The 20,501-nt window shown below is 34.1% G+C and overlaps 4 protein-coding genes across 4 annotated transcripts in view; 3 read left to right on the top strand and 1 right to left on the bottom strand.

Moving 5' to 3' along the window:
* LOC148935984 (uncharacterized) overlaps nucleotides 1-446 on the bottom strand; it is a 3,089-nt gene extending 2,643 nt beyond the window's left edge. Inside the window, exon 1 of the mRNA XM_089080408.1 lies at nucleotides 288-446. Within this exon, the coding sequence (XP_088936534.1) occupies nucleotides 288-392 (105 nt within the window). The 5' untranslated portion in view covers nucleotides 393-446. The remainder of the gene's footprint in view (nucleotides 1-287) is intronic.
* Nucleotides 447-2,890: 2,444 nt separating this feature from the next.
* On the top strand, nucleotides 2,891-3,943 carry LOC105428603 (uncharacterized). The gene is made up of 2 exons (XM_011640994.2): nucleotides 2,891-3,085; nucleotides 3,498-3,943. The coding sequence occupies exons 1-2, from the start codon at nucleotides 3,074-3,076 to the stop codon at nucleotides 3,762-3,764; spliced, it is 279 nt and encodes a 92-aa protein (XP_011639296.1). The 5' UTR covers nucleotides 2,891-3,073; the 3' UTR covers nucleotides 3,765-3,943.
* A 3,124-nt stretch (nucleotides 3,944-7,067) lies between these two features.
* On the top strand, nucleotides 7,068-8,423 carry LOC105428604 (uncharacterized). Its single transcript, XM_011640995.2, has 2 exons — nucleotides 7,068-7,221; nucleotides 7,954-8,423. Exons 1-2 carry the CDS (start codon nucleotides 7,099-7,101, stop codon nucleotides 8,188-8,190), a joined length of 360 nt encoding a protein of 119 aa, XP_011639297.2. The 5' UTR covers nucleotides 7,068-7,098; the 3' UTR covers nucleotides 8,191-8,423.
* Nucleotides 8,424-13,291: 4,868 nt separating this feature from the next.
* On the top strand, nucleotides 13,292-16,241 carry LOC105428605 (uncharacterized). Its single transcript, XM_011640996.2, has one exon. It carries the CDS (start codon nucleotides 13,686-13,688, stop codon nucleotides 14,436-14,438), a length of 753 nt encoding a protein of 250 aa, XP_011639298.2. The 5' UTR covers nucleotides 13,292-13,685; the 3' UTR covers nucleotides 14,439-16,241.
* The last annotated feature ends 4,260 nt before the right edge of the window (nucleotides 16,242-20,501 follow it).

The following is a 20,501-nucleotide window of genomic DNA, read 5'->3' as shown; positions in this document are numbered from 1 at the left end:
AGCAAATGTACAAAGCATATGTAAGACCTATATCTAATCTCAAAGGATTTTTTCCTACATAATACTAGAATTATAATCTAAATATTCATTTCCATGTTTTTCTATAATGTTTTATTGTGCTTAACCTCAATCTACATAGTATCAATTTTTCATCATATTGAATTATTTCCTTGACACCATGACGACAAACAACAGTTTTGATGTCATATTGACATCATTTGACTAAGTTATTTTCACTGGGTAAGGCTATGTTTATAACGCGTATTAAATTATTTACGAAAACTTACAAAGATTTTGTTTATCATTTTAATTGATGGTGATGTCGGTGTGATCGTCTCGCTGCGAAAACTGCGATGTCTATTCTCGATTACTTGAGTGTCTTTTATATACATCGTGCCTTCTCTTACGAAAACAAAAACTTTCTCCCACTATAACCACGATTCTTGTAATTGGTGAGGGAGGCACACACATCCGGAATAATTTACTACGACAGGTTTCTGATTCTAGATCGAGTCATATTTTTATTATCACTCAAATATCAATTTTCACTGATACAAATTTGGCCTAATGACTTTTTCTCTCGCATATAAAGTACATACAAATAATAACGACATTTCAAAAAAAGAAATAGTATTATTATCAATGCCGCGTGAAATTGCTAATTGTTTATTCTGTTTGGATAGACGAGCCTCGACATGTATGAATCGATAAGCAAGTTTAATCCATCTGTTGTAATCGCATTATATCATTACTTTCGCTGTGCAAAATCCGAATGCGCAATCTAATTAAAAATGGCTGAAAGAAGTTGCGCAATTCTAGTATGTTATATTGAACGAAAATGCAAATAACATAATTGATATGACATATCTTGCACATTTATCTCTTTTTGCTTATTCACTTATATTATATTGCGACTAAAGCGATTTGTCCTCAATTATTATTTTCTTCATACAGTCTGCCTAGGCTCTAATTATCTTTAATTATCTCTCACTTTCTTCACTTTCCTTTAAAATATGTAACACTTGTTTATTGTTTCTCTTCTTATTTCATTATCAGAAATTATCAGGATGATTACACAATTTAAAATTCATATATCTAATTCTTTAAAGTTATATATAAAGATATCCCGTGTCCTTGCTTGCTCTGGATTTTTTGCCCAATGAACCGACAAGTTTACGCTTCTTGTGAAGAAATCAAAGGGAATGCTTGGGATCAATGATCGCCCTCGAGCGGATATTTTATGCAAACGATCGCCAAGATATGTTTTTGCCCTGTCGCCATCGTGACGTGCGGTCAAAAGCAGGATGTACCTTTCAAGGTCGCAAGATTGCAATGTGGTGGGCGAGATCCGAGCTAACCGCGCGCGCGCGTTGTATGTGTGTGTGTGGGGGGGGGGGGGTGCGCGCGCGCATGTGCGTATGTGTGATGAGTGTGCCGCACTTGCCGCCGCTTGCTCGAGTAATCAGAAGGCTTTCACGGTGCACCCTCCTTTTCTTGTCCCTGCGCCTACGTGCGATCACTTGTCAATCGTACAAGTACTCGAGGGATCCATCGGCGATTCCTTCAGCATCGACACTTGTCGATCAGCAGCGACGATCGCTTTCTTTTCGATGTTTAACCGAATGACTATGTGTCAACACACTTTCCTCGGAGTACGTGATTCAATTGCCGAATAAGCCACATTACGAAAATTATCGATGTGTGACCCAAACTTGGATAACGTTGCGCTAAAATTGCGATCAGATTCGCGATCGACGATATTTTGACAATTAATCAATTCGTTGGCTACAAACATTCTTAAGATCAGCCAGATTTGATTTATTTTTTATTGAGAAAATATGTATCAGATGATATTTGAGAGAAAAGCATTTGCAAGTACGGAGACGTAAAAGGAGCGACAAATTTTTACGCGTCTCAAGATAATGAATAGATTTGGCACAATCCTAAAGCAAGGAGATGAAAGATTTGTTTTTTCGATTCGGAACCATTCGATAACCTTGATAGAACGATAGGCTGAATCCCATGAGTTATCCGAGATATCTGCCCAATCGAAATTATGTAAACGAGAGCGACGCGAGTCACGTTGCGTAAGCCTCTCTACCTAGATACGTGATCGAATACAATGTATGGCAAGGTTGCGCGATAGGGAAAATGATTACGTGGGACGCATCCAGAATGGCTTACGTCTGATGGCTAACAATTAATAGTCAGCTAATCTTTTTTTTGTTATAACACACTTCTCGGGATCTAGCCTTCAATCTGCATTACACAAAATTATATAGAAAACATGAAAAAAGTGATTGAGAGAAACCGATTTATCTCAGAGTGGCGCGATAAGGAAAAAAATTTTTACCTACTACATAAAAGCGAATAGCTCCACTTGTATACATGTTGGATCAAATTAGCAGTCATAGAGCATAGCTTCATAGATCCTTAAATTCATACGCATCCTATTTCATCGATCTTGTAAATCCTCACATTAGACGATATCAAATAATGTTTGAACATAATGCTTCTTTCAAGTATTTCTGGATAGGCAAAGTCGAGAGACATGTGTTTCAACGTCAATGGGTATAGGTCTTGTAATAAATGAAATGCAACAAAGAAAGAGAAAATATCAGATATAAAGCTATATCGGCATATACTTTTGTAAGGTATTATGAAAGATAAACTCGAAAAGAAGGTAGAAAGAATTGAATAAACTTATATTTTTTAGAAAAACATGTTTGGACATTATTGGACAGCGGATGTAACATCACTACTTCGCCGATCGAAGGCCGCGCGAGTGAATTGTTGCAAATCAGTGATGAAAAGATCGACATCGAAAGGAAAGCCACTTAACAATGCTCGTCGTGCTCGTTGAGAGAATCGTGCCAAGAAAGGAAGAGAGAAAGAGGCTTCACGCGTCTCGACGCGGTGTTCATTAACCAGGAGGTAGAGATACCGATGGCCTTGACGAAGTGCCAGTTGGGGGTCGAAGAAAATACTATAAAGGCTTTTGCTTTTTCATTCGGAAAGCAGAACTCTTTCTTTCCTCGTTTCGAGTAATACTCTTGATATTAAACCTTCCATTATGTTCAAGTTGGTAAGTTGTTATTTGAAAGAATGTTTATAACTACCTAATTGGTGTCTAAGTATTTTTAATTATAGAATATTATTCACTCTTATCGTCATTGTGCATTCTTTACAAAAATTTTGAGGTGTGTATGTACGTAAAATGGAAACTGTAGAAAAAACCAATTGCTACCAATTTCTTTAACTGGTGATATATTTTCATTCAAACTATTTTTATTCAGAATTTATAATAAAGGTAAAAAATTTATAATAAAGGTAATAAAAAACAAGCAGACAATCTTGGTGTGTATCTCGTTGATAAATTCACACGAGTGCGTACTTTCTCACGTTCTTACGTATCTTACGGTTGTACCTTGCGGGAAAAAATTGCATCGCAGGATTTGTTAATTGACACCTTGTGTGATCCTTATATGATCTTGTAGTGCATTTTCGTCGTCCTTCTGGCTACCGTTTGCGCCGCACCTGCACCTACGCCAGGAGCAGTTTTGACGGCACCTGCAGCAATCGCAGCAGTACCAGCGCCGATCGTGACGGCCAGTAGCAGCCAAGTGATCGCCAGGAATTACAACGCGCTCGCCGCAGCTCCGCTTGCCTATGCCGCGGCGCCCCTGGCAGCTTACAGCACTCACGCTGTTGCACCTGTTGCTTATTCTGCGTACACCGCCTATTCTGCACCTGTTCTGCTCTAATCCATCTCAAGCAAAATCGGCTCTATTTGGATCTCTATTATATCTCTATTATATTTCTCTGACATATCGATTACAATTACAATAACGATGCGATTTTTACAATTCAAACTTTTCGTTCAAACTTTTCGTGAGACGTACTTTTGTAATATTGCTCAATAAATTCAATTTTCCCATCTGAATTTCCTCTCGTTGTGTTCTTTACTCGCAATATTAAATAATTACACACTTTCGATTTTATTTTACAGCATTCTAGAAAGATTTTCCCTCTTCGCTCTATGAGCAATTAAGTAAAACTTCTTTAATTGTAAGAAAATTTCATTGGTTTGTTTATTTATTTATGTATTATTATTAACTTTTAATATTTATATTATTAAAATATTATTATCACCATATAATTGAGACACAAGTAGAAATCCACCCTACGGAGATTATTCATAATATTTCCCATTTGTCGTTTGTTGTATATAACAGTGACATACTTTCTCTCCTCCTTTATTATTTTTCTTCATTCAATTTTTTTGATTTGAAATGAAATGATGGAAGATAAGCGCACTCGTATATATACATATATATATATATATATATAAAATGATTTATAACGCGCAAATTTTATTTATTATTTTAAATAAATAAACGTGTGTGTGTGTGTGTGTGTGTGTGTGTGTGTGTGTGTGTGTGTGTGTGTGTGTGTGTGTGTGTGTGTGAGAGAGAGAGAGAGAGAGATACGAATTTAATTCGCTTAACATAGAAGAATGCTCCAGGCGGTACAATCAAGGAAATAAAAGCAAATGCGAAAGGAGGAGAGCTCACCCGAGATCGTCGATGTCGTGACGTCGCGTGGCCTCAGCTAGTATAATTTTCTCAATACGGTCAGTCCCTGTTTCCCAGCAATTCTCAGCAGTCTCCCTCTTTCTTCTGCTTAGTCAACCGGATCTCATCAGCCAACGGAGAAAACTTCAAGGCGACGCTCACATGTTTTTTCTCAAGTTCAAGTTCGTCGAGTCTGTTCGCGTCGCGCCGCGCCGTCGTTTTAATCGGCACCACGCTCGTATGCTCGAGATTATACGGATCGATCAATCTTTCTCTTCCAAGATACGATCAATAATATATTAAACATTGTACTCTTTCGGTTAGCTTGATTAAATCTTAACTACATAATTTAAAGATAGAACATGTCAGATGCGAAAAAATAGTTACAATCTTTTCATTTTTGCTGTCCTTATTACTGCATGCTTAATTGGTCCTACGTTGAAGTTTTTAAATACAATTGTTATATAAATAGTTTTATATATGTTATTTTATATAAATTTACAACGCGTATCAATATTATTTTATTGAAAAATAATAAATAAAATTTGCGCGTCATAAATCATTTTTTCCTAATGCAATGTATGCGATATGGACGTAACGTTTTTGAATAATATTTATGAAACAAAGAATTAGAAGAAAATGTGAATTGTTAAAACTAAAATTATTGGCAGGAATCAAATCGGAAAATCTTGTTTTGTTCGGTAAACCTATGTAGGTAACCGATCAAAACGAATCAATAAAACTTATCCAAAGTGAATTAATACCTCACGACATTAAAAGACCAAGGATAAACAGTCATTTTGATTTTCCTGTAGCTTCTACCAGAACGAATGGAATTGTTGACTATCGATTAATTTCCGATGACTTTTACATGTTTATAAATAAAAATACAGGCATATATATATATATATATATATATATATATATTAAAACATTTTCTTTTGAATACATTACTAAGTACGTTCTTAACATCATGAACTGACGTGAACATTACGAAAGAAAATCTTTATTGCATTTTTGAAATCTCGACAAAAATATTCATCCCCAAACTATACATTGCGTTCATTAAACGAGAAGGACTTGAATCTCTAAATTTAAAGTTATAAATTTAAGTCGTAAATTTAAATTTATAGATGAATGTTTGGGAAATAATGTTCGTTTAAAGGTTCAGCAAAAGCAAAGTAACTTCTTTGGAGCGATCAAATTGACATGTAGGCTCACTAGTACATCAAGTGTTTTTTTATAATAAGTAAATAATATCACGAGCAATATAGGAGCGTGCGTGCGTGCGTGCGTGCGTGCGTGCGTGCGTGCGTGCGTGCGTGTGTGTGTGTGTGTGTGTGTGTGTGTGTGTGTGTGTGTGTGTGTGTGTGTGTGTGTGTCGTAAATACTCGGTAAATATAAAATTGCAACTATTTTGGTAAGGCAGACATATTCGTAATATGTACATGTATGTTGATATCTATAAAACTTTCCAAGTAATGTAGTTGATTGTAATAAAAGCTAAATGTTAATTTATATATCAGCATTATTTAAGAAATATATTTTTCAAATACTTGTTTCTCTCTTTCTTTCTGTCCCCCCTCTCTTTTTCTCTCTCTCTCATTCTCGACTTTATACAAAATCGACAAGTATCAATAATTTATCATATAGACTATTAAAATTAAAAAGAGAATATTTTGAAAGTGAAATATATCAAATTCTTCAGAATTTTTCTAGTGAGGACAAGTCATTGCCAATGATGTGATCAAATTCTCGTTAGGTAAAGATTCGATTCCTGTCAACAGTTAATTCTTTCTCTGCAATAAAGACTGCAAATCTTTTGCAACGAGCTAGTAAACTCAAAAAGAATTATGAATATGGCAAAATATTAATTGGAATTTAATTTTCAATCGTAAAATTGCTTATGTAAAATGTTACAACAAATTTCTTAAATTACGTTGTTTACGTAAACCAAAAAATAATATTAGTAAATTAAAATGACATAAATTAAATATTGATTAAGCCTTTTTAAACAAATTATTAATTTTGTAATCCTTAATCTAGATTCATATAAATCTTTATTTTCACATAGAAGAAAAAGGCACAACATATTGTACTAAAAAATTAAATAAAGTATTAGTATAAGATTTATTTAATAATTTATTTGTAAAAAATTGATATAATCTGATAATCACTTATAGATAAATTAAATAGCTTTTTACAATATATAATAGGTTTGCCTGTCGCGAGAAGCTCTTGTGGAGTGTACACTTCCGATGGTATTTGAGACAGAAAAGGAGAGTAGTCTGACCACGCCTGGCCGTCATGGATGACCTTGAAGGATATCATCATGCCCTTCCCTATCCTATATTAATGCATGGTCGTGCAACAAAGCTCCATTGGTTCGTGGCAACCGACCGAAGAAAGAAACGGAAAAAGAAGAAATCCCAACTTAGCGCGCGTTTGTTTTCCGCTTGACACAAGGTGACGCCCTCTTTGAAGGTGCGCTAAGAAAGCGCAAAAGAGAGGTCGAGGAAGGGAGATGGAGCAAAGAGCTCGGCCAAGAGAATTCTTGCTCCTATATAAGACGTGGTACGTCGTATTTTGGAGTATTATCGTACTGACTGCAAGCCAGACATACACGAGCTCCAACATGTTCAAACTGGTAAGTCAACTGAGATTTCAGCAAGATCTAGCACTGTATCTTTCGCGGTGCCTGTGTTTTTCCATCGAGAAGATTGAGTCGATCGGCTGGTATCTGCTAATTTTGTGTTTTTCTTTTACGGGATACACGATATGTTTCCTTAAGTCCACAAACACAAGTCATAGTAGTAAATATTATTTCATGGTTTGTCTCGTCATGCACTTTTCGATCTAAGAATAAATAGGAAATGTCTTCTTGATGAGGAAAATCAGTTTATATAGATAGCTTTAAGATTTTTTACATGTTTTCAATGTTTTCATACACTTGTGCAATACGCAGACAACTTTTGTTTCGTATATTTGTTTCGTTTCACCAAACTGTTGTAAATTTATATATGCTGTTGAAAGCCGTCGCGACAAAATTTTATGTATCGCCAGATATACGTCATTTTATTTCAGTTATTTAGAAAAAAATGGAAGAAAAAGAAACATAAAACATAGAAAACATAAAATCCATAAAAATGAATTTACCAGCTTTATAATATAAATCGGATCTACTGAAAGTTAATAAGTGTAAAGCATTTATCACAGCTTGCCTACATTTTTTCCTATAAAATAAAATTTGGTATTGCGCAAGAAAGAGCTTTGAGGGAGGAAAAGAAATAGCTATTATCTCATGTACGATGTAATGATATCGTATCGACGAATTGATAATCATTGATAATCGCTGCATTAAAAATTATAATTGTTGCAGTTGTGTCTGTTTGCCTTTTTGGCATTCGCCGTGGCTGCGCCCGCACCCGCACCCGCACCCGCACCCGCACCAGCACCCGGTGCGATCATCGGCGCCCCGCTTGTGACATCCTATAGTGCTCCCATCGTTTCCGCGCCGTTAGCTTATAGCGCGTATAGCCTACCGACTTATAGCGCGTATTCAGCGATTCCAGCCTTACCATACGCATATAAGAGTTACGCGGCCTATGTGGCCTAATCACACACGTCGCTAGATACCAGAGGACCAGGCATCAGAGATTAAGGACCAATTTCCACGAATACACTTCACACAAATTAATCAATGCTCGCGAAATTTTTTTCAAAAGACCTAATCACGGAGTTATTCCTCCACGGTTCATTCTCTTCACCCCCCCCCTTTTCATCTGCGTTCGAATGACTCTACATTTGCATTCCATTAGATCCAGAATCAATAAAGTCGCTTAAAAGCAATTATGCAATATGAATGTTTCTTGAGCCCACCTCCTCTTCCTATAATTTATTTACTTACTATATGAAAAGAATCATCAGGTGAAAATCCATATTGAACTAAATTTACCATACGTTCAAATAAATGATTTGTTATAATCTGTGTATAAAATACATCGAACTTTTTAATATACAAAATAATATATTTCGGATATCAAGGAATATCCGTTTTTAATAAAAAATAAGATATTTTTCATTTTCTAAAACTTGATGTGCAAGAAACATTAGAAAATTACAAAAATTTACTTTTACAAAACTTGTAAAATGTGGGTTGACACAATGTTCCTAAATATATGTGCACAATGTATAGATATCTTGAAAAGAATCATCGATGACGTGTGCAAATGAACACGTCATTGCAGTTACGTTAAATATACATTAATATAATATTGTATTTGAAGGAATCTTTTGAGACATAGCTCCCACGTGAGACGGAATTAGATGTGTAAATTCGAATAAATAAAATTTATCGAGCATTCTACGTAATTTTTATAGAATGACATAAATGTAATAATAAATTAATAAATTACATTATAAAGAATATACGCTTTTAAATACATTGTATCCATTTAAAAAGTAAAAAAGTAAAAAATATAACTAAATTATAAATACACGAAGAAATGACAATGTATTAAGGGGTTAGTACATCTTGGAGGCCTCAAAATCATACCTTATTTTGGAAGATAATAATTAAAAAACTATACATGATACAAAAAATCTTTTTATATATATTTGTTGCTTGTATTTTGGTGTACAAAATGTCAATATTTTTCATAAGCAAAAACAAAATGACGGCGCTGCAGCACATTCTTTGGAGGCCTGCTTGTGATGAAGGCATCCGCGGTGGACAGCAGAATAGGTGCAAAGTATGCCGTAGCCAAAAAAAAATTTATTTGTATTCTGCATTAAATTTGCTAGAAAAATATCTGGCAGAATTAAAAAATATTGAAAAATGATACATTCATGAAAAAAAGAAGTTCAATTTTAACGTAAAAATTTGACATAAAAATATGGATTACAAAAAAAGTATATAAGTTATCGCAAAAATCAAAAGTACTTCTTTAGATAATTCAATTGACAATAACTCAATAAAATTTCAAAACATTTGGATAAAATTGATAGTGATAGTTCTGGTATCCACCGTTTTTGAAAACATCATTTTAAGAAAAATGCAATTAAAGTTTCAAGTTCAAGTTATTTTGTTTATAAAATAATTTTATCATTAATTATTTTTTTTTTATCTTTAGTCAGCAATACCGAGACCATATAATAAGCCTTCTGCATGCAAAACATCTTTTTCGGCTTGATATCGGAGCGATTTTGTTGCCGAAAGAGTCTCTTTTGCAGCGTCCGACATCCTGTGCTCTGCATTGTTGACTCGATTATTATCGATTGGCTCCGCAAAATTGTAGGATCTCGTCCCAATAGTCAAGTTCACGACTTCTTAACAAGCTTTTGATTCTTAACAAACTTTTGAAGTCATCATTGAAAGTACAGACGGTAATGTATGTACAAATATCCAAAATTGTCTTACCGCTAAAGATTGTGAAACCAAAGACCACACGATGGCATTCAAACTTTCATTACTATTCTGCTGTAACATAACTATAATGTCAAAAAATGATTGGATCATTCAGGTAAACGGAACAATTTACCAACGCGGAGGCATCGATTACATGACGAGAAACGCTATACACCGTTTGACATAATCGACTGTATTTTTGTTAAATATTCGGAATTTCGCATTCGGATAAAAAAACTTTATATTCTTAAGACCACAAACTATCAATTTAAGCAATAAAAAATTTTTCGATTTTTTGAAAGTTTCAGGATGTACTAATCTGCTAAAGCGTAATTTTATTTACACAACGACATGTGTTAAAATTTTATTATGTAAGAAGACATACCTCGTAAATTCATGATTACGCACAATATAATAAAAAACAGTTTATTTACTGGAGATGAATATTTGGAGATGATTATTTATATAAATAAAATAAATTTTTGTAAAGAAAATAATTTGGGGCGCGTGAACTTGGTGCTTATTACCTTTTTTGAAAAGATAATTTTAAAAGATAATTTTTCGAATATATATAATAAGTTCGATTAACATGAAAAGCACATTAAATCTCTTTAATTAATGCTAATTAGATATAAGCAGGTATAAGGTGAGCATCCTGAGTCGATCACTTCTCAAGAAAAAAAGCAACGAAGCTGGTTTAAAAAAGTGACAATCAAGCTTTGTGCTATAAGCCGTAAAGTCTATTTACATACTCGTAACTGATATTATTATGTCGTATTACATAATCAGTCGAGTTTTTGCCACTACTCCCTATGTGTAGTTATGCAAGTCGCCAACAATAGTATTAATCTCTGTTACGTGAATGTCAGCAGACGTCATCGTCAAGCGTAATCACATATGCGTGATAATGACAATAGACTTACGAGAAATACAGGAGGATGAGTAACCCTATTGTAATAGTTAATAATATATGCGTATGCAATCGATAAAATATCGTTCCAGATTCACTTCCTGCTTTGCGCGATGAGTGAAAGTGACATAACATATATTTAAACGTAATGTGTGTATTTGTACAGAGTTCATTTAATTTCATTAATTTATTCTATAAAATTATACTTAGTTTTTTATTCAACTACTATTGACTATAGTATCAATCTTCAGTCAAATCGAACTAATCTTTAAAATAATATTTATGAAGTATGCATAAATAGATCAACAGGAAGGAAAATCGACAAGGCTATATTCCAACTTGTGTTCATAGGGTTAAATTTATTGTAATATACGAAATCGGAATAAAGAGATTTATAATTTTAATGTTGTTTCTAATGAAGACATCTCATCGGCCATAGCAAGCAATATGTATAATAAATAAAAACCGAGACTCTCTCATCAGTTTTATGAGATATCTAAATTGCATTTAATCTCAGCTAGCTGATATTCTGACATGAATAAATTTAATTCACGTGGATAGAAACGTGTAGCGTAATATATATATATATATATATATATATATATATATATATAAAAACCGATTACAAACCGACGCTTTCTTCCCGCTGCTGCTGCCGTCGTCTTACATGGAATCGATAACGCGATAAAGGACATACGTTCACCGTTATCAGCTTTGTTAATCTAATATTGAAATTCTAAAAGGAAATATTTTTAATGATAAAAGTACATAGATTAACAATGAAATATCAAATTTAAGAAAACAAATCAACATACGCTATACATACGTATTGACAATATAAATGTGTCAATACGTATGTATAGCGTATGTTGATTTATTTTCTTAAATTTGATATTTCATAGAAGGTATTTAAAAAATTGTTTCATTGTCAAATATAAAAAAGAAAATAAACAAATATAATGTTTGAAATGTCAGTAGATGTAGAAAAAGTAGCATATATCTGAAAGAAAATACAAAATTTATCTAAATTTATGAAGGTTAATTATTAGAAAATTATGTGAGAGATCTTTGAATGTTGTAGTTTACAAAACACGCAAATGCAACGTGACTTCGATTGTAAACTCTCATAACTCGTTATTTTCCCGTACCAAGTGCGAAAGTACCGTGAACATTCAATCACGTGTCGCGCAATATAAATTCATAAATAGGAAATGAAACACTTATATATAATGTAGAATTATTATAAATATGTATCCGCATACTTTAGTTATAATTTGAGATTTAATCCTTATAAACTGTACATCATTAGATTAACGCTGACCAGAATCAGCGTTTCTCGTGACGATTTTCTTAATACAAGCGATTCAAATATATTTGGCTTGGAACCAAATAATCGGCACTGCATGTATTGATTTTTAAAAGTACATTCTCTCGCGAGTGCATTTACTCCTTGACATCGTTCGGTAGGTTCAGTGACCATTATCTAGTTTCCAAGATCTATATACTATAAAAGAGTGAAGAAAAGAGAGAGAGAGAGAGAGAGAGAGAGAGAGAGAGAGATAGAATAAACGCATCTTGAAATTAAAATCATATTTTTGGATATCGGTTACGGGATCATTTCGTCATTTCGTCTGATCCGATTATCACGATTGTATCTGCTGTATAATTAGAATTCTGTGATGAGATATTAAAAATCGCGCAACTATACGCGACATAATTATAGTAAACGACCAAAAATAATTACCAAAAAAAAAATCAATTGACAACACACAGGCGTAGTGAGACAAAACAAATTTATATATACTTAATAATCGATGCAACCGAGAATTAATAACTTAATTAATAAAAATAAAAGCAACATTGTCGCGTTCTTTCCTTGATTCCTCTAAAAATATTTTTCGTATTTTTCTAAGACGGCTAAATAGAAAATAGCTCGGAAATAGTATCCAAATTATATATTATATAATTATATACTTTAACAGAAAGTATTATGTGTATTTCTCAAATGTAACTCAAATGTTAAACCTGTTAAAATAAAATAGATTATTATATTAATTTCTCGAAATTTGAAGCTAATTTTTATTGTAACTGACAAATTGTCAACAATTGTCAACATAATTATTGTAATCATCAAGGATGGGATGCACTTGAATCATACTCAAGTGAGATGTTAATTGACATTGTCCTCTTTTAAATCTTCGACACAGTCTTCTCGATTCGAAAGCCAAAAACTGCCGTTGTTTAGTGACATTTCGAGAGATTGGTACGATGCAGCTTTACACAGCTTCCTCCTCGATAACAGACGCATCCTCGGTAACAGACGCATTCTCACGTGGACGGTGGGGCATGCGCGTGTTCCGCGTTCACCTGCGAGGGTATAAAAGATCGTGTGTCGAGCGCATCCAGCTCAGTTTAATCTCGAGAGCAAGATATAATTCTCCTAACGAAAAAAAAGAGCGATCCAGAACGAAAACGATCGAGCGATCGATTGAACGAAAAAGAGAAATATAGCGGAATGTTTGGAATTGCCGAAAGTATCGAGTAACAAGTGGCTTTGTGTCGAGAGTCCACTCTCGATCTTTTCTTCGCGAAAAATACGTAGTACGCGGTGATACGCGATAGTACGCGTAGAGACACATTCGCAAAATATCCTGTATACAGAAGATAAATCTGTGCAGTCATTCGTAATAAAAGTGTGATCTAACACGCGATATCTATCACGATCCGTGATAATTTTCTGAATAATTTGTTGTTTCATGTAGAAGTGTGTGATTTCCGGGTCAACGCAAATCAAATGTCGAACGACATGGAAGAATCGACGCAATTGACCGATTTAAGCAATCACCGAGAGCATCATCGTCGATACCATTATCATCATCATCATCATCATCATCATCATCATCATCATCATCATCATCATCATCATCATCGTCACGGAGGTAGAACATCCGTGAGCGAAATTGGTGATGATGAGTGCAGCACCGACAGCGGTTGCAGCAGCGGCGGCAGTATCGGAAGTGGCGAACATCTGTCACAGCGAGACAGCGGTGAACGATCGTGCAGATCTAGCAGATCTAGCAGATCTCCGGGAACGCACTACTATTCGGAACGACTGCGTGCGACGCGGTCGCAAGAGCGACTCGGCGTTAGCGTGCAGAGATCATCGGAGCGCACTTGGAGCCCTCCTGAAAACATCAGAAATCTATCTCGCGCGGGTGGTATCTCACTTGCTTCGTATCCCTCTAGCCCTTCGGATGCGCACAGTAGTAGCGATAGCGACTCTCTCAAGAGGCTTTCCACCGCGGAGACTCTACGACGAGCGTTTCAGAGTTTGAAGATCACCTCGTCCAAGTGGAATAGCAACAAGGAGAAGAAACACGCGAAGAAGAGTCCGAAGAGAATTTTACGCAGCCCAGTGCCCTACGTATATGTCCGAGGACCATCCGGTCTACCCACTCAAAGAATTCCCCGAAATTCCATTTTTCAGCATAAACGATATAGCCCTACCGATATAGTTCTTAACCAAGACCTGATCGGTCTCTACTGATAAATCGACACATAAATAGAAAAATTAGTTGAAAAAAAAATATCATAAACTTTTTGATTGCAGCGCAGGACCAAGATATTTTGTCAAAAAAAAGTAAAATGATAAGAATAAAATCGATCGTCGCATCTTAATCGTCGCGCTCGTGCTCTCAACATATCTCGTTCGTTGCGTCTTGTCAAATCTGACAAATTTATTACGGATTACGGATTCGCATACACGAACCACAATTTCTGGACTCTTCCTCTTGGATTCTTTTCTCTCTATTTTCATTCGTTATTTATTTAACTACGCGACTACGCGTAATTTCAGATAAGATTTACTTGAACTCTTTTCGAAACAGATTCTTTCGTCTCAAGTAGTACAACTCAAGGATTATGCCGACGTGAGTTTGTTCGAATGAGCGAGACAAATAATGAGAAAGAAAAAGAGAAAATAATTTATGTAAAGAAAGTCATGCTACATTAAATATACACAACGATATCAACGATGTTAAGCGCAGATACTCCTCAATACTGGAAGTTGTATAGAAATTATTCGCATCTGATCAAATTACAGAATCAACAATAAGAATATGCGTAAATAAAAATATGCGGAAATTTCAAATTGAGATATCGAGAGGATTATTCTAACTTTCACGTATTCAGGAACATCTACACGATAGTTTCTAATACTTTTGCAACACATCTTTTTACTAAAGACTTTGTCATATCGATCGCCGTAAAGTGTTTAAAGCCAAAATACTTGTCACAATATATGCACGTGTAGAATTACAATCACGATTTAACTAGATATTTTTCTCGAGTCTGACTATTATTCCCTAATTAAGCGTATACAAAATATTAGGATGTATGAACGTGCAGACTGATAGATTTAACGTATATTAATCCATGGATTGTCAACCAACTTGTATTGCCATTTATCAGTAAATCCATAAAATTGTATTAATCACACGGCATTACATTTATCATAGTATTGTAATTTCCTCTGATAAAAAAGAATCGACTCTTTAAAAAAACGAGGACTTACAATAATAATAATAATGATAACAATAATATATTGTAATTAATAATATAACAGTATTAATAATAGAATATTGCAGAAAGGTATTAAATCATATAATACACAAAAAAATACTTTTAAATATATTTAAACGGGTCTCCCGGTTTTAAATTAATATTACAATGAGGATTACATATGCATCTAAAAAACAAGCAATTGATTAATTATTTTTCGCTTTTAAGATTTCTTCATTTATCGCTGTCGTGTGTTTATTATTTGTAACTCATACTGTCATCGGCACTAAAAGATGATACTATTAGATTTGTTAATCACGCGATAACAATCAATTACAATCGGCGCAGATCGGTACAGATAGGTACCTAGCACCTTTGGAATTCGATTGTTGATTAAATTTATGTGCGCGAATATATATATATATATAAAATTTAAAAAATAAAATAATACCTAAAATATTAAGTTTATAAGAAATTTCATATAAAGCTCTCTCTATTTTGTAATGTAATTCATTTATATTTATTGATATTATATATTATTAATATTTTTTATTAATGATGCATAAAAAATTTTATTCAAGTGAATATTTGAAACAAATTAAAATAAAACAACAAATTAATAATCAAAGCAAATAATTTAATAATCATTAAATTAAGATTTATGTCTCAAAATTATTTTTTTAAAATAAGAAAATTATCCTTTATAGTTATAAATCGTCAGTTATATAGAAAGCAAATCTTTTGCGTAAAAGTATCATTGTAGAGCGAATTATTCCAAAGAAAAAAATAATTTATTTATATATATATATATATATATATATATATATATATATATTTACACATACACTGAGAAAAAAATGTTATTGAATCAACAGCATTAGTTTAATTGGAAATAATTTTGTTAATTCAATGAATTATTAATGTAACGAAGATCTTGATTATTAAAACAAGAGCATGGTATACTGTTTCATTAATAATGTCATTAAATTAACAAAATTATTTCCAATTAGACTATGCTGTTAATTCAACAGCATTTTTTTCTCAATGTAGTATTGCAGAATCAATTCACATAGAGGATATATATATATATCGTACGAAATTAGAATTGATCGATATCCTTCGTTGAAAAAAAATATTAAGCGATACATATCATTATTGATATTTGATTGTTTTCCAAATATTCGTAGCTTTCAAGATATTAACGAGCAAAGTTGATTCTGGCCACAATCAAGACTAATGAAATATACATTCAGATTCTGATTTTTGAGAAGATCCGAAATTGATTATTAAATATATCTCAAAAAATCAAACTTATCTGAAATAATGATATTTTTGTAGATTTTTAAATAATATTCGTACTTATTTATTAAAATTTAATTAGATTTCACTTCGAGTCTCTAGACTTTTTGAGTCTAATTTAATTAAAATTAATCCTAGATTTTCTCTCTACCATAAATCTATCGAAAACTCGAATAAACAATATGAAACTAGCGGCTCATTAATACCAGTTACGATTGTTTGTTTCCACGATGATCGTTACGTAAACGCAACGAAGGACTAATCAGGCTAATTGGCTGACGTAATCGCACCATGTAATTATTATCATTTATCGAAAAAAAAACGTGCGATAAGTACAGATTGAGAAAATCTTTCACAATTAATAAAGACTGATTAATCTGAAAAAATTGTAAAATAAATGGACGTAAAAGGTGAAAAAAGAGAATTAAAAAGATATTAGTAAAAATTTGCGATTTGCTGAAAAAAAAGGAGATTACGATGAACATATGCATATATGCGTGCGCGCGCACAGGAACAGAACTGCAAAACTCATTTACATATAAAGAATTCATCTGTGCGATTCATCTCTAGTGCCTTGTAGATACTCCCAAGCGTGACTATATGATTAGATATTATAAATATAAGCGAAAGCGTGATAAGGGCAGGGGCAGAATTATATTCGCTACGGTCAAATCATAAACATTAAACGTAAATATGTAATATTTAATATAATGATATAAATATAATATAAATATAATGATGTAATCGCGCAGAATGATCGTCGTATAAAAATGTAAAAAGATTGGATAAAGATCTGTTACTCAGGACTGAATGTTTTATATTGTTTTGTCTATGTCAACATTTACGTTTCAAATAAACGTTTTTCATTCTAAAAGAAGAGTGTTCCCTTCTTTTCCTTTACCAAAACTACATTAGAAATAACCATTATTGACATTCTTTTATGATATAAAATTTGATAAAATCCAGCCAAGTAATAATATGCGTTCGCATTACTCGTTGAACTTGATGACACATTGATAGATCAAATGATCTTATGACCGATTTTTTATTTACATTCCCTCGACATAAAGAGTCATGCATTATTGCATTTTAAAGAATCGCGGAAATGTGCATCAAACGGAAATCTGAAAGCTACTACTCGGCTAAATTTCGAGAGAATTGCGGCATGCGCGTAAAACTGAATCTCAAAACAAAAAATAAGCGCAAACCAAGACGAATGAGCAAGTACACTTAACAAATACACGATACGAGTATCAATGAGTGCGAACGGCATGATAACGGCATCGCGCGCTACTAATTCGTGCGATTTGGATTTGGCTTAAAACGTCCGTATCTGCGGATACTGCACAATACGGCGACGCGATTATCGCAAAAAAAGAGAAAGCTCGCAGTTACGCGCGTTGCCATCACGGTATGTATTTTTATCCATGGCCATGACAGAACTAAAGACTGACCTACTTGCAGGAGCTTGCACCCCCGTGTGACGTCAGGATGCGCAAGAGTTCCATTCACGAGTCCTGGACAAAGTAGGTACATCGGTAGATATGATGATCTACCTCTGTAAAATGTCATAGTTCATTCAATAATTCGCGCTTACTCACTCCTCTTCTCTCGTTTATTCCCTGTTGTGTTTATCCTTTATCTCTTTGTCATTTAAACATTAAATCTCTCTCTCTCTCTCTCTCTCTCTCTCTCTCTCTCTCTCTCTCTCTCTCTCTCTCTCTCTCTCTCTCTCTCATTCTAAAGTTGAATATATTTTTATTTTCATAATTCATTAATTTTTAGTTATTCTTCACTTATCATTTATTTCTAATTGAAATTAATTAAAGCGTTAATCCTTTGCGTTTAATTTTATTTTATTGTTTTTTTACTATCTCGACATCTTTATTATTTATATGCATAACTTTTGTCGTTAGTCTTTCGCAAAATGTCTATGTAAATTTCTTGATGGATCTTAAAATATTTCTTACTTTAGGATCATAATAATCCACTAATGGCTTTTCTTCTATTATTTTATAAATGATAGAGAAAAAGATTGGCTAGTTTGCTAAGAATAACGAGATTGTTTTTAATAAATCTCGTCGGTGATATATCATTAAAATCAATTAAATATTATTGTGTACTAAAAGCAGGAGAGTTTAAGCGAAAAGAGTAAAATTATATAAAATCCCGACAGTAAGTTTAGCGGAGATTAATATCTTTATGATATAACATCGTAAATCCAAATATATAAAAAGTACGGAAGGAAAATTGAGTTCCTCGGAGCTGGCAAATGTTTAGTTGATTCCACAGAAAGCTACGACTTTTTTGTCCCGGATGCTAAAAAGCCTATCGGTTATATGAAACGTGAATAGTTTTCTCTCGAAATAGCCGTAGCTTTCAGCATGAACTTTATGTCGGATTGTCTGATCCTTTGCTTCCTCTTTTCCCTACACAATGTCTTTGGCCCAATTTTCTCATTGGCGTAGTGACGTCATTCACGTCATTGAGAAGGCCACTGATAACGCGTCCCAGTTTCCGCCGCCGCCGCGCAATGCGGAACGAACTCGGTCGAGACTTAATCCCGTAGCCTTCGACCCTTTGTAGCGGTCAATCTTGAAGCTTACCTCTTGTATTGCACATACATATGTACGTCAGTCGCGTGTGTACATCTTGATGACCTAGCACCTTTCTCTGTTCCGCAAGTATCGCCGAGTACAAGATCACTTGCGCCTCGAATAGATTAGATTAAGTTAATGATCGCTTTCGAATTAACACAGTTACTACAAATATCTAGGAAAGCTTGCGTATATTTGAAGAAACAATTATTAATTAATTTTAATAAAACATAGGATATCAGTTAATTTTGACTTGATGAGAAGCTTTAAAATTGTAATTGTTTATATAACCATTACCAGAGATGTGGCGCTTCTCTTTTTTCCTTTTCTTTGTTATCTTCGTTGTTATCTATAAATATATTTGGCGGAGATACAGATCGAGTCCCATGATAAAGAATAGAAAATACAAGAATGCATCGAGAAAAATAAAATTCAGTTAAACATTTTACATTCTGTTATACATATTGCTTTCAGTAACGTAAAATATTTGTCACTTTTCCATTCGGATAGACGCATACGTTCCGTAGACGTGGCAAGGACGTGTCAGACTCGAGTCGAGTCAATGATATGGAGCACGACGAAAAGAGAAAAGGATTTACGCGTCACATCGCATTCCCCATTCACTCCGTCCATGCCCAGCCAACACCAGCCAGAATCAACCAGCATCAATCAGCATCAGCCAGTACCAGCTAGCACCAACCAGTCAATCACAATCAACCAGCTAGTCGCGTCTGGTCCTGGTCGATGGTGGTCGGCTGATCGAAACGAACGCTGCTCGAAGCTGAGAGTTCATCGACCCTTCGCCGTTCCATCCCGCGTTAATGACGTGATCACGTTGCGTCACGTCGTCACAGCGACGAGCCAAATCTCTCTCAACCACGCACGCCCGGCGGGAAAGTGGAACTTTGACCTGCAATTGGGTCGACGAACGAATGACACTGGATAACCCTCTACATCGCTCGGTATAGTCGCCATTCTCCCTGTTTCGGAGATGCGTAAGATCGCTCCACTCTTTTTCATATTTTAAATACAGATACAAACTCTGGATGATGGAATCCAAAGATTGTACGTATCCATGGATGGACGTGTATAATAATGCACTGTACGTGTATAATAATGAGTTTTATGTATTTATAATTGTTAAAATTAAGTAG

The sequence above is a fragment of the Pogonomyrmex barbatus genome, unplaced genomic scaffold (genome assembly GCF_055798465.1).
Source record: "Pogonomyrmex barbatus isolate J1 unplaced genomic scaffold, ASM5579846v1 scaffold3, whole genome shotgun sequence".
Lineage (NCBI taxonomy): Eukaryota > Metazoa > Arthropoda > Insecta > Hymenoptera > Formicidae > Pogonomyrmex > Pogonomyrmex barbatus.
Note: the sequence above shows the minus strand (reverse complement) of the source record. Positions and strands in the feature narration are given on the sequence as shown.

Bases quoted from the DNA above. Each gene is read 5' to 3' on its own strand.
- LOC105428605 (XM_011640996.2), top strand. From the start codon at position 13,686: ATGTCGAACGACATGGAAGAATCGACGCAATTGACCGATTTAAGCAAT.
- LOC105428604 (XM_011640995.2), top strand. From the start codon at position 7,099: ATGGAGCAAAGAGCTCGGCCAAGAGAATTCTTGCTCCTATATAAGACG. The intron at 7,222-7,953 runs GTAAGTCAACTG...TAATTGTTGCAG, and splicing joins GCTCCAACATGTTCAAACTG to TTGTGTCTGTTTGCCTTTTT.